An 18,702-nucleotide genomic window follows, 5' to 3' on the forward strand; every position below is an offset into this window, starting at 1 on the left:
AAAAAAGCTCAAAACTGAGCCCTGTTCCAGCAGTCTTCAATCAGACAAGTTCTAACTGCACACCCCTGCCACTAGGGTGCAGGGGAACCTTCTCGAAAACAGATGACCTGGATCAGTGCTCAAGTTATACAAACAAAGCTAGATTTAGCAGGCCTGAATCTGGTCTATGCTACAGCAACAAGGTGCACCAATTTCGGAAAGAAACAGTTTAAATAAGCAAGCACAATAACCCTGTGACCAGAAATTCCCAGCTCAGAAGGGCAGAATCCAGCCTCTTCTCTCACAAGAGTGCAGACCACAAACCTTCTTAATGTAGAATAACTGGCCTGAAGCCCAAGTGCTTAAACCAGAATTAATACACTTTTAGAATAGCAGACACTGAGCCTTCAATCAGCAATTCCCAGCTTAGAAGGATGTAAGCTACCTGTCCTGCCACAACAGTGCAGACCACAAACCTTCTTAATGTAAAACAACTGGCATGAAGCCCAAGTGCTTAAACCAAAAGACATAGAATAGCAGTTACAATTTAATCAGTCTACTACCAAGCAGTAATAAATGCAGAAGAATAAATAAAATTAAGTACTGTTAAACAGAGGCAAAAGCAAAATAAAGTAGGAGGAAACATAAATACAGTAAAAGCAGATAAATAAAGTGCAATGTTTGTTTTTTTTTTGCTGCTGTTAGTAAAGTGCAAGGAGAGAGGAAGGAAGAACCTAAGTGGGATGGACTTCTCAAATCTTCTCTCTGTATTAAGTAGAGTGAACACTAGACTCAGAATATGATCTCACTGTACTTGGTTACTTGAGCAAATGAGATGGACCCAGGAGGAGTGTTCCAATACAGACTTACAGGAGAGGTGGGCAGTTCCAGAGCCATCAAGACAAGGACAAGAAGGGTGGGTGGGGAACTAACTGCAGAGAGAGAGAGAGAGAGAGAGAGAGACAGTGCACTATTCAATGAACTTAAAAACGAGCACAAAAACCAAGTAAAAAGCAGCTCCACGGGTAGAAACACTCAGTCCAGGAATCACAGGTGTGGTACAACCAGAAATAAATTGAAGTTGAATAACTTTAATAAATAAAACAGAAAAATTAATCAAGCGCTTTCGCCTGGTTCCTACCAGGCTTTATCAAGATGCTACTCAGTCAAAAATAAAACCATTTTATATCATCATACATACATCAGGTGATCACTTAATTGACCACTCCTAACATTAATTATGATAATTAGTTCAAAGTTTAGACATTTTTTAAGGTATTTTTAAAGTATTTTTAAAGTATTTTTAAGATGTTAAAATATGTGTACTCCCTACAAGTCAATAATGCTACAATAACACGTTGTTTTAAAAACTATCTAGATACCTTATGCATCAAAGAAATCTTATAAAAATAAATACATATAAGTAGTTAATGCAAACCACTAATAATTAATGTAGTATATTAAGTAACAATGTTTTAAAAATGCAAATGCTAAGACCAAATATTAAAAAATATATACATATGTGTACTTAAAATATTCTAAGTATAAATCCTTGTAGTAAAAGCATGAATTTCTGGTTGAAAGTTAATAACGTAAAGTAAAAATTTATCATTAACTAACTGCCTGTTAATTACCTGGCATTTTCAAAACAGTTTTTTGTTTACTCATAGTTTCTCCCTGTTAAGTTTTAGTACACTTGCTATACTGATGCTATCATTTAGACCTGGGGGTCTTGCTACATTTAATTTCAATTGCCACAAAAGTTCTTTGTGCTCTAGACGAGTCTCCCAGTCCCCTCCTCTGGGATCCTGGGTGACTTGGTCTAGGACAAGGAATTTTAAATGCATGTTGATACATTGCATTGAATGCTTGAAAAAAGCATTAATATCTTTCTTTTTACTAATTTCATATAAATGCTCATAGATCCTTTTTCTTAGTGGCCGCTCGGTCTTGCCAACATAAAAACTATGACACTCCATGCAAACACCGAGATAAACCACCCCTTTTGATGCACAATTAAAATATTTTGTTGTACTAATCTTAACGTTCCTAGAGGGAATGTGTAAACTATTACTGTTGTATATGTGTACACACTGGTTGCATGCACCACATTTAAAGGTACCTACCTTATTAGAAAAATGTGAATGTGTTTTTCCTGTTATTCTTATTCTCAAATAGGCCCTTTAAATTAATATCTCTCTTTCTTGTGAATCCAGGCTTGGCGGGTACAATTTTATTAATATCCTCCTGTAATGTCAACACTGGCCAATATGTCAAAATAGTCTTTTCCACCTGTTGGGAGTCCCTAGTGAATGTATACACAAAGTTGTTGTGTGACGATTGTTGGTCAGCCTCTTGAATGTGCTCTAAAATCTTGCCTTTCCCAAGTAATGGTGGATACCTAGATTCCCTGTTCTTGAGAACCTCTTTTGCTAAATTATCCACAAGATGGACTGGATAGCCTCTCTCAAGAAAAAGTTTTTTTAAAAAGTCAACTTCTTTAAGAAATAAATCGTGAGTACTTGACATCCTGGATGCACGAATGAGTTGAACTTTTATTATACCCTTTTTCTGATAAAAAGGGTGCCCACTATCAAAATGTAAGAATGTGTTAGAAAAAGTCGTCTTTCTATATATTTGGGATTGGAAAAAGTTGTTGACATAATCTTTAAATAAAAAACATCCAAATAATGTAAAGAATCTTTGCTCACATTATGTGTGAAAGCCAAAAAATCTGTAGTGGAATTAATGCATGTGATGAAATTTAAAAAACTATCCATGTCACCATCCCATAATATACAGATGTCATCCAGGTAACGTTTGTAGTAAGTAATATACTCAGTCCAACCAGATGAAAAGATGTATTTATTTTCCCAATAGTATAATACTATGTTCGTGTACGTTGAGGCACATGGAGCACCCATCGCTACACCTTTCTTTTGTCGGAATACTTCTCCATTAAAATAGATTAAGTTGTTCTCAAGAACTACTTCCATAAATTCCACTATTAGCCTAACCGTGTTGTTACTTAGATCAGATTGTGTTGTCAAAATTTCATTAAACCAATCTATTCCTGTTGAGTGAGGAATACTGGGAAATAGCTCTATGATGTCAATAGTTACCATTAATATCCCTGGGTTGTAAAAATTTTGTTGGACATCATTAAGAAATTCCCAGGAGTCTTTACAAATAAATTTTATGGTTGAAACAAATTTTTTTAGTGTCTGATCAATATATTTCCCTAGAGCCTCTGTAATACTCCCGGGCTCCTGCTACTATAGGTCTGAATTTTAAAGGGTTCAGTCCTTTGTGGACTTTTGGAATCCCAAAAATTACCGGGATCCTAGGTTTTGGGACATGCAAATAGTTGTGTAATTTCTCGTTAATAGCACCTTGCATCAAATTATCCATTAACATAAAGTTGATCTTAGAGTACGCAATGTTCACTTCATTCCTAGAAACTAATTCATAAGTGTCAGCATCCTGTAGCAAAATATGAATATATGTTTCAAATGCCCAGTTGTACATTAGAACACCACCACCTTTATCAGGTTTCATTACCCTGATACCCTCCCTCTGAGTAAATTAGTTAGCTGATATAGATGGAAATCAATTCCTCAAAAATTCTTAAGGTAGGGTGGGTGGGGGGGGGGGTTAAAAGTACTACACCTTGTGTTTATGTAGTTAGTTGAAGATTGCCCTTTAAAGAATAATGCAAGATTTAGTCTCCTGATGTATAATGTGAGTTCTACAAGTGTTTAGGATAAATCTATGGTGCGCAGGGGAACAAAGTGAAAACCTCTGGTAAACAACTCAAAAAAGTCAGAGGTTGGTGTAATTTCCATAAAGTTGTAAATGGTGCAGTTGTCCTTAATTACCACCTTGTAATTACAACTAGATGAGTCCCTATCAACATCGGCATCATTAACTAAATCAACTTTGTTGGAATCAGTTACCTGCATAATCTGTTCCAATTCTGTTGGTAGAATGCTGTATTCCTGCCCCCTGGTCTGCCCTGGGGATACTGAAAAACCTGATGCTGATTTTTGTTATTGTCTTTTTGAGCCAATCGCTCACTTCTCCTGAGTGGGTCTGCTAATGGGGTATTAATGTTCTCAGTGTTTTCAGCAATGTCAGTTCTCCCTTCATCATTAGAAGTATTACGTTTAAATTTTCCTGGCAAGAGGTAAGCCCTCCCATCCTTGTATTCAATCAAGTCACACTCCAACTTTCTTATCTTATGACTGACTATCTTAACGCAATGTTGGTCCACTTTGTTAAAAAAACTTTATCATAACATTGTTTAATACTAGGAAAGTTCTGGTCTTTGACGATACTGTCGTTTAATATTGTTAGTTCATTCAATAAAGAGTTAGCTTTAGTTTCATAATCTTGGATCATGAGATCCAACATTTCCAAACCAGTTTTATCGAACAGTTCCACCAACTTCGTATATAAATTGGAGCCCAGCACAGCGTTGTTTGGAAACTTGAAACAACGTAGTCCTTTCGGGATACGTTGCACACGAACACACTCTCTCAAATAGTCCATCTCCAGTTGCGTGTTCTTGTAAGCGTATAATTTATCATTTAGTTTATGAAAATCATGCTCCGTACAATTGTAATGCTTTTGAGAACTCAAAACAGTACCTTGTTTAAAAGAAAATTGCTGCTCAGTCCAAGCATGGAAGTTAAAGTCCTTACGCTGGCCACCATTCCCGTTGACCCAGCTCGATTGCACTCTGGCTTGCTGTTCCTGAAGATCAGTTCCGACCAATAAAATCTCGTCAGGAGGTGTCGCTCTTAACACGCCATTCAGCTCCCTTAGTGGTGGTGGCGTACGCTTCGTATTCAGCCCTTGTTGTTGGTTACCAGGTAGCGAGGAAGTGCAGCTAACAATCCATGAATTTAATAGTTTATTCATTTGTGTTAACAATGATAGAACTTGGTTAAATTCTCCGAGTGAAACTGGAACATCATCTGGTTCATTACGGAGTAAAATCGGTGTGTTTAAAAAATCAGCCTGGTCCAAGTCTTCGGCCATGGAGAAACAAGACTAATCCAACTTACTTAAAAAAAATACTTTAAAAATACCTTAACAAATGTCTAAACTTTGAACTAATTATCATAATTAATGTTAGGAGTGGTCAATTGTGATCACCTGATCTACGTATGATGATATAAAATGGTTTTATTTTTGACTGAGTAGTATCTTGATAAAGCCTGGTAGGAACCAGGTGAAAGCGCTTGATTAAAGTTTCTGTTTTATTTATTAAAGTTATTCAACTTCAATTTATTTCTGGTTGTACCACACCTGTGATTCCTGGAATGATGTTTCTACCCATGGAGCACTATTCAATGAAACAATTAGGTAACAGAAAAAATAAAATACAGTATTTTTAAAATTGCAAGTTTGAACTTAACAGAAGAATAAAACACAGTACTATAAGTTTGCACTTAACTTCAGCTTCTAAATGCAGGTGACTGTAGCAAAACAAGTCATTCAGAAATTGAGTATAAAATGAATTCTCAAACTTTGTGGCTAGCACTTAAAGTACAGAGGAAACCCTCTAGGCTAACAGTTAAATATCAGATAAAGAAGTGAGAAGACACAACCCCCTTTTACAGCAGAGAGACACAGCACACTATTCAGTGAAACAATTAGTTAACAGAAAAAATAAAATACATTACTTTTAAAACTGCAATTTGCACTTAACTTCAGCTTTTAATGCAGGTGATTGTAGCCAACCAAGTCACTCAGATCCTTCTATTTTATGACTTCATGTCCCTCTGTACACAAGACACTGTAGTCACTGGGTGTGATAATTTCAATGATTAATGCTACTTTTGTCTTCTTTTCCTGGACCACTATATATGGTTTCCTATTATATATCTTTTGAACTGTTGGAAATGGATGATCCCATGTGAAGTAGACTTCTTTGTTTTCTATGATGTTTTGTGGCTCATGTTTCCAGTGTTTTTCAGCCACTTCAATACCATAATGTTTGCATAATCCCCAGTGCAACAATCTTGCCACATTATTATGCCTTTCAGTATACAGTCCTTCTGCCATTAGTATGTCGCAACCAACAACGAGATGTGCAACTGTTTCCAATTTGGTTTAACAAAACCTACATTTGTCTGTTTTTTTCACATGTTCAATGGACTTTGTAAACCAACATGTATGCAGCCCACTGTCTTGGGCTGCCAATATTAACCTTTCATCCCTTGGTTTGAATTTGCCTCTCCTTAATCATTCCTATGTTCATTCTTGATCAACATGAGGTTCTAACAGAAGTTTTCTATACTTGCAACTATATGCATTTTCCACATTTCTTGCTTTCTCATCTGATCCTTCACCTTATATTCTTTCTTTTGTTTTTTAGCACATTCAGTTGCTGCCTGATTTTTATCTTCTACTGGTTTGATTTCCATTCCTGATTAATGCCGATAAGCTTCTGCTAGATTAAGCAGAGAAGTCATCTTAGATTTATTCTCCTCATGTTTCAAAACTTTCACTATGTTTGGGTCTTCTGAGTTAAGCACATATGTGTGGAGTCCCACGATTGCAGATCTATACATATAATCAATTTTATGGAGGCCCATTCCTCCTTTGGGACGGGGAATATATAATCTTGGTACACACTGATTTTTATAAATCATTTGGTGAGCATGAAGCATCCTTCTTGTTTTCCTGTCTAATCTATCCAAAACGTTTTGGGGCCAGCCAGTCACTCTGCAAGTTAGGGCAGGAAGAGCAAATTGGTTTATAGCTTGAATTTTATTCCTAGATGTCCGTGTTGTTTTCAGGATTAATTTAAGTATTCCTTACTAAGTTTTATTCACATTTGTTTGTGTTGTATTGTTGATCCTTCATCAGTTCCAAAATATTTAAACACTTCTTTTTGCTCAAGTTTTTTCATATCACAATCTGGTCCCAAACTGATGTTTTCCTGGTGTTGTAGTTTTCCTGATTTAAATGTTGCTTTTGCGAATTTATCAAGACCAACTTGACATTCTTATGTCATCTGAAAAAGTTTTGACAACTTGCATTTGTGCTTTGAGTTACTCATCTGATGAGCTATACAGTTTTAAATCATCAAGAGAAGATGAGTTGTCTTTACACTGTTGTTTTCTATTAGCCAGATTATAGCCATGGCCTAAGCTGCAGCGGTGACAAAACATCACCCAGAAAAATCCCCCTTTAATTTTTTATCCCTGGGATGATAATTTATCCTTTATCATGGCTTAATTGCAAAGTGGTCTGCCACTGTTTCATAGTCACTTCTCCAAAGTATATCTATTTCTTCTTATTTTGACAGTCTTTCAATTCCTTTTACCTTATTTCCCAGTTCTGTATAAAATGTTTTGGAGTCATCAATAAATTGCTTATTTTGTACTCTTCCTTTACATTTATCTTTGTATATTCTAAGTTTTTCCACCTGTTCTGAAATGTTTAGTTTATTTGCAATAGGGCACAATAGATCCTGGTCTGTTCAAATACTGAGCATTGCTTTTTTCACATCTCTCTGAGTATTTTTGTTGATCTGTTCCCTCTTCTATATACTTCTAACAGTTACACTTCTTGTCTTAATTGCTTTATAGTTTTCTCTATTCCATACTTCCATGATACTATTCGATTTCTCCCCTTCCTTTTCCTTACTACCCTGTGTTCTTGTGGTAGAACTTTATCATTATTAATTTAGCTACACAGTGATATGTCCTGCTTACTTCTGTTGTATCACATGGATCTTTATGAACAGTCCTAATTACTGTGTTCATTTGTTTCATCAGACTTCTGATTGTTTTGGGTTTTATTAATCCTCTGCGGTCTATTTCTTTCGTTGATCTCAATATATCTGTCTATAGCTATTAAATCAAGCAACTCTTCTCTTAGCTCATTTTCTTCCAAACTGAGGGCACATCCCTTGTTTTCCAATTCCTGCAGGCATTCTATAAAAGATTCTATAGCATCTTCCTGTGGCACATTCTCTTCAATTTTATCCTGTGCCATCTGTTGTTCTATCATATGGGAACTCACTGGCCTATTACTCCTCAACACTGCATCAGAGTTTCCACAGTTTCCTATTCCTTCCCTTGCTGTCTAGCTTCAAGTGAACATCTATACTGGTTTCCTGTGGAAGGCTCCAAATTATCTTCAAATGGCACCTGACCAATTGCTTCCTGCTCCACTGGTTTTCCCTTAATATGGATATCCAAATATCCTGTTGTGGTGCTTTCTGAATTAGATTTTCTACACTAAATCCTTTACTTTGCAGCTACTCCATAACCTCAGTTTCTAGTTCTTTAACTTCACCATTACTAATCTCCTTTTCTACTTTTACTGTTTGTCTTTTTAATTTTTGTTTGATAAAGTTTTTCATGTCCTGATTCCTTTGCATGTATTTCTCTTCAAATATCTTTGGTGCTGCTCTTTTTGTATTGGTTAGTTTTGCTATCTCTTTTGCATAAATATTACACCATATTAAATGTCTTTTTCTTTCCCATGTCCATATTTCTTCTTCAGATGTTTCCTGACCTTCCTGTTTCTCCCAGTTTGGGGACTCACTCCATCCTGCTGTGATTTAACCTGTGTTAGACCTTATACACCAAATCCTTCACTTCACAGGCACTTCATAACTTCAACTTCTATTTTTCTTAACTTCTCCTTTACTAATCTTCTTTTCTACATTCTGTCCTTGTGATATTACTTTTTTATTGTGAAATTGTCCATATCTGGATGCCTTTGCCTGTATTTCTCTTCAAATATCTTTGGGGCTGAATTCTTTACATTGATTAGTTTGGCTTTCTCCTTTGCATAAATATTGGACCATATCAAATCTCTCTTTCTTTCCCATGTCCATATTTCTTTTTATACTTTTCAAATATCTCTTGGTTTTGTTGTTTATATTTTTGCACTTCCTCAGATGCTTCTTTTTCCAAATGGATTAAGATTTCTTGATCTACATACTGTTTTTCACAAATCTGTTATACTAATTAAAACAAATTTTCATTTGAAACTTTTACAGTTTTTCTTGCAGAAGCATTTTTCTTTCCTCTAATTTCTCTCAATCATTTTGTATACCTTGTGTCTGGAAATTCTGGGCTTTTTGCATAATAGTAACAATGCATAATTTCTTTCTTATCCTCAATAGTCCACTTTATCATCTTTATGGCTCTTCTTTGGCCTATCAGTTTTTGTGATTTTTGTAGACTGCTACTTCCTTCTACAACAGGGGGGGGGGCATACTCTCCTGGGCCTGGCCCCATTGTAATAATGTTTCCATACTTTTAGGATTCTACACTGTCATCTTTTCCAGTCCTGGTGCCAGTGCGTCTATCAGGATTGGGCACTTCTTTATCCTGGGTCTTGTGCACCCAGCTATCTTTTTTAGTTTTTGACCTACTTCTGTCCATAATATATGCTATATAAATACAGTCTGTATATCAGCGTCTCCTTGGTGAGATTTTGTGAAAACAGGGTCCACCTCATGAAGGTACTCACCAAGACTTGAGGATGAATTCAGTTTCAGCACTACTACTCTCCTTTGCTTGCTGACTTTTCATCTCTCCATTAGGATGCCTTCATCTCTCCATTCGGACCCCAGTTTGACTGAGGTGCTGTTGGAGGAGGTTAGAGTAGAGAGATTTTTGTATGGAAATTTGAAATGTTCCTTTAATAACATAGTGGATGGAAATGTCTTGCCAGGAAAGAAGGCACATAATGTGGGTAAGATGAAACTGTAATGGTTTCTAAGTTTAACTCCCCTCCAAACATGCAATTTCTAAACGAAATTTGAAGGTCATGCTGCTGAACGCTAGCAGTCTTAACATGAAACTGCACTGATTGCAAGCATTCCTCACCCTGGAAGATGCTGACATTTGTGCTGTCACTGAAACCTGGTTCAAAGCTGTGGAGAGCACCCCAGCCTTACCAGGTTACTTGTCCTACCCATGCTTTCAGACACCAAATGGAGGGCTACAAACCCAAAGGAGGTGAAGTTTCAATATTTATCAAACACATACACACCTCAAGGCTGGTCATTCAGTATTACACACAGGAGACACTCCAGGTGCAGTTAACTGTTGGCAAAACACCTATTCAAATCATAGCTAGCTACAGACCTCCAACCACGACTCAGGAGGCCCACTCTATCTGGACTTACTTGAATCCATCAAGATTCAACCCTCTACCCTGATCCTGGGCAACATTAACTACCCAACCATAGATGGAAGACCTATTCTAGCTCAAATACGAACGCCCAGAGATTCCTTGACTTTGTCAATGCCAATGCATTGGATCAGCTGGTCTACATCCCCACAACAGTTAAAAATATCCTAGACCTGGTACTAACCAATATGAGTAGCCACTATCTCCCCTGACCCCCCCCCCCCCCCAACCAGGGTTGAACAAAAAACTTTTAAAAAGCTGACTACATCCTCCTGAGAGCAGGTATAAGCAGCTTCACAGCTACCATCCCTTCAGTTAGAACAATCACTAACGTCCGAACCTATACCAAAACACTATATGAGCACCTATTTAGCTGCATGGACTCAGCAATACCAGACAGGACCAAATCATCTTCCTCAAGAAAGAGTAAACCTGTCTGGACAGCAGTAATTAACAGACTCTATAGTACAAGGAAAAAATTGCTGTCCACGACCAAGAAGGAGCAGGTGCCAAGCTGCAAGCAATCTCTCCTTTGTCTGAACAAGCAAATAAGGTTACTGGTGAAATCCTCTAAGGCTAACTTCAAGTCCAAATTGGCCAGATCCACTAAGGACAACCACAAGGCCTTCTTCGCATATGTCCGCAATCTCAAAGGTAACTCCCAAATCTGCTCCGAATTGGCGGTCAAGAATACCACATACAAAAACGCCATATAACAAACCTGCTGGCAGACAAGTTCAGTGAAAACTTCACCCCCCTGTCCCCTCATCAGTAAACCAAGTCATCCCCAGGAAGCAGGTCATTAATGTCATCTCAAAGACAAAAAATAAAGCCTCCATGGGACCCAACAACATCCCTGGCTGTGTCCTACAGTAACTCAGGCAAGAGCTCTAAGCACCACTAGGCACCCTATTCAACCAAAGCCTGCACACCGGCTTTGTCCGAGCAAAATGGAGGACAGCCACTGATATCTCTCTACACAAAGGTGGAGTATCCACTGACCCAGGCAATTATTGGCCCATCAACCTAACTAGTCTGATCTGCAAGGCCATAGAATGCATCATGGACCTTATAAACAAGGACATTAGCAACCTCCAAACATTTGATCCCACACAGTTTGGTTTTGTCAGAGGGAGATCATACCTGTTAAACTTGGAAACAGTCACCAAAGCCCTGGATGAGGGGAAGATAGTGCACACTGCCTACCTTGACCTAACCAAAGCCTTTGACACTATTCCCCACTGGGGCATAATGGATAAATTCTCCCAGCTAGGCATCAACCTGTACATTACTAGATGGGTAGCCAACTGGCTCAGTGATAGAACCCACTTAGTCAAAATAGAAGAAGCCACCTCTAGTAATAGACCTGTAACAAGCAGCGTACCCCAAGGATTGGTCTTGGGGTCTCTACTGTTTGGGATATACTTTTTGAGGTGTAAGCCAAAACCAGTGGTCTATGGATGATCAAGTTTGCAGATAACTGCAAGCAGGGCACTGTCATAAATTCCTCTAGTGATGTGAACATCCTCCAAGAGGGCCTTATCCAAACTAGTGACTGATGCCAGAAGCATGGCCACGGACTGAATGCCAAGAAATGCATCATTGTCCCCTTTGGGGAAAATGGCATCCCCACTAATTATCACATTAGTAACAACTTACTAAGCACGCAATCGTTTTTAAGGGACTTGGGCACCCAGGTTGGTAGAAACCTGACTTTTGACCACCACAATGCCTCCATTCTATGGAAGGCTTTCTACATGGCCCACACATTAAAAGTAAGGGTATTTCATCCAGGAACAAGGAGGTCATAACATCCCTGTACTCCTCCCTTATCAGACCCAATTATCGAGTACAATGCCCCCATCGGCATGTACCTTGCCAAGCACATGTAGTGGTTGGAGAGACCACAGAGGTTCCTGACCAGGAAAATCCCAAACACCTATCCTATACAGATAGGCTAAAAGCCCTGTCCCTCTACTCAGTCTCATACAGACTGCTCAGAGGTGACCTGTGTCTGGCATACAAGGCCGTCTCAGACTCAGCCTTGATGGAGTTGCTGCATATCCGCAAGTCAAACTCCACTCTCGCAACCCACATGCAAGGCCTCAACCTGGTCTGTAACATTAATAAAACTTGTTGGGGGGGATAGATTTGTGTCTGACTCCCCCATCTGTGGAACAGACTCCCTCTCCATGTCAACCAGAGTACCTCACTAGTCCTCTTTAAGAGGAACCTGGAAGACTGGATGGGAAGCAGAAAATATACCCCTGGGATCCCACCTATGTCCCTGCTGGACAGGGAAAACAGGTGCTGACTTTGTGGGAGCATGGGTGCAATTCTTGGCTAGGTTTATAATGGCCTCTGGGCCAATAGCCTAGTACCATCCTATGAAACTAAGATGATTACACAGTACTGCTTAATTGCTGAAAGCGTTTCGCACACAAAAACATATCCTTTTCTGGTTCTGTTTTCTACATATTGGAAAAAAAAGGATAAAAAAATAAGCTGTCAATTACAGAACTCAGAAACATCAGCATTCAGTCAATAACAAGTTAAGAGCAAAGGCAAACCTGAAGGAAACATGTGAGTCAGTGATTTTTTATAAGATATAGGCATGTGCAGCAACATATACAAGCAGTGGACAAATCTATTCAAAATTGATGAAAAAACATAGCGCTGTTGGAAGAAATTATGTCAGTGCATAATTTGGTATCTGCCAATTTAAAAGTTTCCTTGAAATATGATCTTAATTCATGAGTAATTGTAAATAGGTCTCTGATGCATTTTATTTAAATAATGCAAAAGGAAAACCTGCAATTCACTTGCAATCTTTCTACTCTAGTATGGTATGTTCCTCAGAATACTCACCAATGTCCGTACACCATATTGCTTTTCTACTTTTTCTTTCAGCTGTTTGAAGCAAACTTCCATTCTCTCATGAAAAGGCCTCAGAGCTTCTGTGACTTTCTCTCCATGAATTTTGATTCCTTCAGCCAGGTAGGGAATCTGTGAAAAAAAATATTCAATAAGGCAGCAATTATAATGAGATTCACTAATAAAAATCTTGTAGATATTTCTAGTACTTTTGTGTCTGCTTTGCATTTTACCAGACCTCCAGAATTATTACATATCTTTTTAGCACACTTTCCTCTACATATCAACAAGGGTATTCTGATTAGTGAAAAATGTTATAAAGGTTACCAAGTATCACACAACTTATAAGAATTAGCCCATGTACAGCTACACACTAGAATGTACTATACCTGCTGCTCTTGAGAAACATGTCTGCTGTACCATACTGCAAAGTACTGAAAGTAATGCTTTTACATGTTGAGTAACTGCCACATGTCGGGCTATCAAATTCTGTGCATGCATCAGTGTCTCATCACCACTGTTAAGGACAGCAGGAGGCAGACCCATCCTGTAGACGTCACTGTTGGTTAACTGACTTCTTTAGGTCATTTGAAATGATAATACGGCAATAGGAAATCAATTAAGTACAAATAATTCTCTATACTCAGTAGTCCACAAAGGTAATCAATTCCCAAGGGAAGATGGTGCTCACATATGAATAATCACAGCATGTTCAGGAGAGGTTGTTATACCTTGTCCATGATACAGGTGAAAGAAAATAATTGCAGCAAAGTGACATCAATTTGTCTAGCATGGGCTGCGTGACAGTGTGTTCTTTTTCTTTGCATCTAACATGTTAAATACCATTTTCTACATTCTGTGCTGATTTCCCAAGAATATAATGACAATTTGCACTGGTTACAGAAAAACAGAATGCATGCCTTTGTAGCCTTTACAGATTTGTACAAAACAGCAGTGAAATAAGGTAAACATTAACATTTTGAGAGAAAGATAATATTAGCAAATGCACTGCATGAGAAACTATGCTAGGTTTAACAATATCATAAAAAATATAGCAGTGTCAGCAATGCAACAGGTAGGACACTTGCCTTAGATGCAGAAGACCGTGAGTTCTATTCCTACACAAGCTCGATCAATTGCAAACACTACAGTGGAGCATGGGGGATGACTCCTGCTCTCCAGAGTACATCATCCGTTGGATAAGACATGAAACTGAAGCTCCAGCTTCTTGAGTTGATAGTAGCTCAGTTGGATGTAAAAGATCCCATGATATCTACTGAAAAGAGTAAGGAAAGCTCCCAGATGCCCTTAAGTTCCCCCCAGTATTGTAAGTACCACCTCAGGTCAACCAGAAAACAGGCTACACGTCCAATGGAACTAACCTGGTAAATGAAATAAGTAAATGACTAAACAATTTTCTTCAGTAGAGACCCCTACAAATTGCAGAGAAAAAAATGTAAAAATCGATCTGTTTTAAAGTTACCCATTTTAGGATCCAAAATACGTACTACCTTAACTATAAATACCTGCTTTACAATATATTATCATTCCTTTATTTTGTTTGTCTGTGATTTCAATATGAATCAAACTACATGCTATACAGAGACTAATACACAGGGCAGACATAGCTACTGGTATTGTCTGTCTACATGAATCATCAGGTCCGTAACATCAGTGCCTGACATTTATTGCCAAACTGGGTGTAATGTTCTGACTAGGTGGGCATACTGGCTCAAAAGACCTTTTCCAGGGAATACTTATGGGTCACCTGAGATGTCTGTTTTACTGATGTGATGATGTTCTGAAATGTGGAAAAAAGATCAAACATGAACCTCCAGGTAACTCTTAACCTACAATGATGAGAAAAAGAAAGCTTCCTAAGAAATGAAATGTGAGAGATGACTTGTTTTAAACATTAATAATGCTTTCTGCTGCAGTTCTTTATTAAAACAATTTAAAACACCAAGTAAGCAAGTCCTCACACACTTTGAATGCAAGCCCTCAAACTACAGAACAAATTAGTACAATCATAGGAGGCTAAATTGAGAAGCATGCTATGCATTAAGCTGTTAATCAAAGCAATGATAATACCATTCATACCAACAGCTTCTAGATTTTTACTTTACCCCTCTGTAAACTGCACATTGGCTTAAGCTGAAAAATGTGTGTGCATCACTTTGCTGAAGGGGCTGTCACAAATCTGAGAAACAGTACTTACATTACAGACAGCTATGTAATACTCTTATGGGGTATACATGACCTTTATAATGGTTCTAATTTCCATTCCTGTTAGCACAAAAAAGTCAGGTGCTTGCATCGGAAGTTATAGGAAGCAAACAGCAACTCTGCTAAGTGTCAGGCCTTCCTTTATAATTTATTTTCAACGCTGATTTAAACATAATTGTTTTTATCCAAGAAAGATAACAAAGACTTATGCTAATCTTGCAACATAAGCAAAATTCAAAAATACAGCCTATTCCTTTTGAGGTATCGTTAATATCTCAAGTTACAAGAAATGGTATGCTTGTGCGGAAATTCTGTTGTGATACTTACAGAAACCATAATTTTAAATGCTTCTCATAGATTAAACCATTCCAAATGTGACAGACTGGCAGGGCTTGGCTTTAATTCAGACAGATTCCTGTATGAGTGAATCAATGACAAGTGTTCCCATGCTCCCTCAGTAAACTGATTCACCACATTCTAGAATGCGCTATATCACAGAAAAGGCACGGAGCATTTTCAAATACTCCTGTCTGATTACGAACTGTTGGTGACAGACAGAGCATGAGGGATTGCAGTCTGCAAAGTGTAACCAGGAAAATAAGAGGAAACCTAATGTCTCTGTATAGATTATGGACAGTGGTAAATTATAAACTACTGCACCCATTTCTGCAGAAACATTTATATAAATATCTGAGAACATACTTATTCAATAACTCTTGAACGCAAATGAAATAATGTGGAGTCTGTTTTCAAATAGCTGATGTGAACCTTAGAATGGAAGATGTCAAGTGGAATATGACAAATACCTTCACCTAATTCAAGTAGAAACTTTCTGTTTGGGGATACATATTTTATAAGCAAACCAGTATGTATTCATGTATACACATACTAAAACAGCATGTTATGAAAATGAAGCATACAGATTAAAGGAAAATACACATTTCATATATATTTTTGCAAACAAATATTAGGGAACTCCCAAGCCAGTTTTTCAGCAAAGGTAATAACGATGAATAATTAGTATAATAGCATTTGAGACCAACATGCAGAAATCAAATGGAAAATGAAGTGTATTTGCTGAATTGTAAACCAAACTAGCCTGCAATATCAATATAAGAAATACGTAACAGAGATGATGAGCCAGCTAATTCTGGTGCCACTCTCACTCATTCGATAATAGTGTTTCTGTCAGTGGGTCATAGAACAAACTGCATTTTGAATGTGCTTTAACAATACGATGACAACTATTTTAAAGCTCTCACACATCTGTTGATTCAGTCTGCACAATTCTACAGATAAGTCCTTTGACACTGCTTTAATGGACTAAATGAGTAAGGATACAAAAATGCTTATTTTAGATTAATCTGTAGGCCTCTAGCTCCATACTATACAATGTGATAATTCACTACCACTCCATCTGCACTACGTAGTGCAGAACACCAGTAGCTATTACAATAACCAACGATATACGTCCTCTGAGGCCGCAATCATATTTAAAATGTTGCTCACATACAACTATAATGCTTGCATACATATAACTCAGAATCTACCTGTATTTATTGGCTTTAGAGGCTGGATACACTACAGTCTGCTTCAATGCACTCTGAAATCCCTCACCATTTTTAAACACAATCTATACAAAAAAGACTGACTGATATATCTACCATCTCATTTAAAAAAAAAACCACTCCTCCTTGACATTTGGGATTAAATACTCCTATAAGTTTTACCTTTGTAAATCTCACAAGCTGATACATTTTAATTCACCAAGTTAAGTTATTCCCTATACTTTTAATTAGATTACCACCAATAAATCATATAGTACTGCGGTGGTGGTGCTGCGGTAGTGTTGTCACCTCACAGTAAGACGTTGTCCTGTTCGATTCTCAGCTAAAGCGTCTTCTGTGTGGAAACATGCATGAATGGGCGTATCTTCGTTGAAGGTTGTGCATCAGGGCTGGCAACTCGGTACGTAAAAATCTACTGCCAATCATTAGCAGACCAGAGTTCTGCTGTGGCGACCCCTAACCGGGAAAAGCCGAAAGATACAACCACCACCAATAAATAATATAAAGCCGCAAAATAGCATAGAAAAGCAACATTTAATAATTGACCTTGTGCCAGACCAGTTATTAAATTTTGCTTTTGAATGCCATTCTGCTGTATTTATCTCCTCCATAAAATTTTGTTTACCAAAGGAAATAAATCAACTCATGTCTTGTTTCTTATATGAAATATGTTATCATACAGAAGCTCATTACAGCAAATAACAACAAATCCGTTTGATAAGGCACAAAAAAAATGACTCATAAAACTTCAAAGGTGCCAATATGAGCAAGTAGCTACACCATAAGCCAAACACATGAAACATAATCCTCACAAAGGGTATGTTACTCCAGTCTCTTTATTGTTAAGCACTTTCTTCCCCAGTATACACCTCAGGGACTTCTTCAGAACAAGAAACAGAATAAATTACAATGCTCCAAGTCAACACCCTTTATATGCAATTAAACAATTAATCAATCAATTTTTTTTCCACAATTTTAAAGACATAGGCACTAAAACACTAAAAGCCTTTGTACTTTAAATATACACAGAAAAAAACTTTAGAAAATGTTAAACTTTACATTATTAAAAATAATATATTATACAAAATATAATAAAAATTCAGATGTTTAAAGCTCTTTTTCTTAGAACTGGAACCAGGGAAATATGGTTGTTTAACCCTGGTTCAACAGTGGCATTTAATCTAATAATCCAATAAAACTCTCTAAGGTCAACCTGAAGCTCCCACCAACCACCTCTAAAATTCCATGGGACAACTTCTAAAATGCCAAACTTAAATCTTGTATCTCCCTCACATGCTAATGTGTGCCTATACAATGCATTATTTACATTCCCCTTATTAATGGCATAAAGGTGTTCATATATTCTGGTCTTAAAATTCCTTTCTGTTTTGCCAATATAATAATATCAACATGTTTGGCAAACTGAAATATATATAACACCTCTCATGTTACAATTACCCTTATGTAGAGGAATGCCCCTACCATGCCCAGCTATCAAGGCCACGTCGCTATCCAAGATGTAGGGGCATTGATTGCAACTATCACATTTAGTAGTTCCTTTGATGAACATAGTCTTCTTAAGGAAAGTGTGTTCTGTCAAATATTTAAAATTCCTCCCAGCTTTGTATATAAACCTTGGTGTCTTACCAAGTCTGTGAAAAATATCAGTTTCCTTTGAATATATGCCAGTTCTTTTTTATAATGTCCCTCAATGCACATTCACCTGAACCATAAGGGATGACCATACTAGTGTCAAAATTGACCCTATTAGTATGTTGGCTACCCATTTTATGAATGGTCACACCACTTCCCAATCAATAAGGGCTTATATGATGAACCCCATCCTTCCATCATTCCTTTTGCTACTTCTTCAAGAAGTCCTTTT

The 18,702-nt window shown here is 37.5% G+C and overlaps 1 protein-coding gene across 1 annotated transcript in view; it reads right to left on the reverse strand.

The window, feature by feature from the left end:
* DOCK1 (dedicator of cytokinesis 1) overlaps positions 1-18,702 on the reverse strand; it is a gene marked incomplete in the record, with an annotated part of 4,741,214 nt that overhangs the window by 289,911 nt on the left and 4,432,601 nt on the right. The window contains 1 exon segment of the mRNA XM_044056178.1: positions 13,018-13,155. Coding sequence (XP_043912113.1) covers positions 13,018-13,155 — 138 coding nt within the window.

Source organism: Protopterus annectens, chromosome 14.part0, assembly GCF_019279795.1.
Source record: "Protopterus annectens isolate FY-2018-M chromosome 14.part0, PAN1.0, whole genome shotgun sequence".
Classification (NCBI taxonomy): domain Eukaryota; kingdom Metazoa; phylum Chordata; order Ceratodontiformes; family Protopteridae; genus Protopterus; species Protopterus annectens.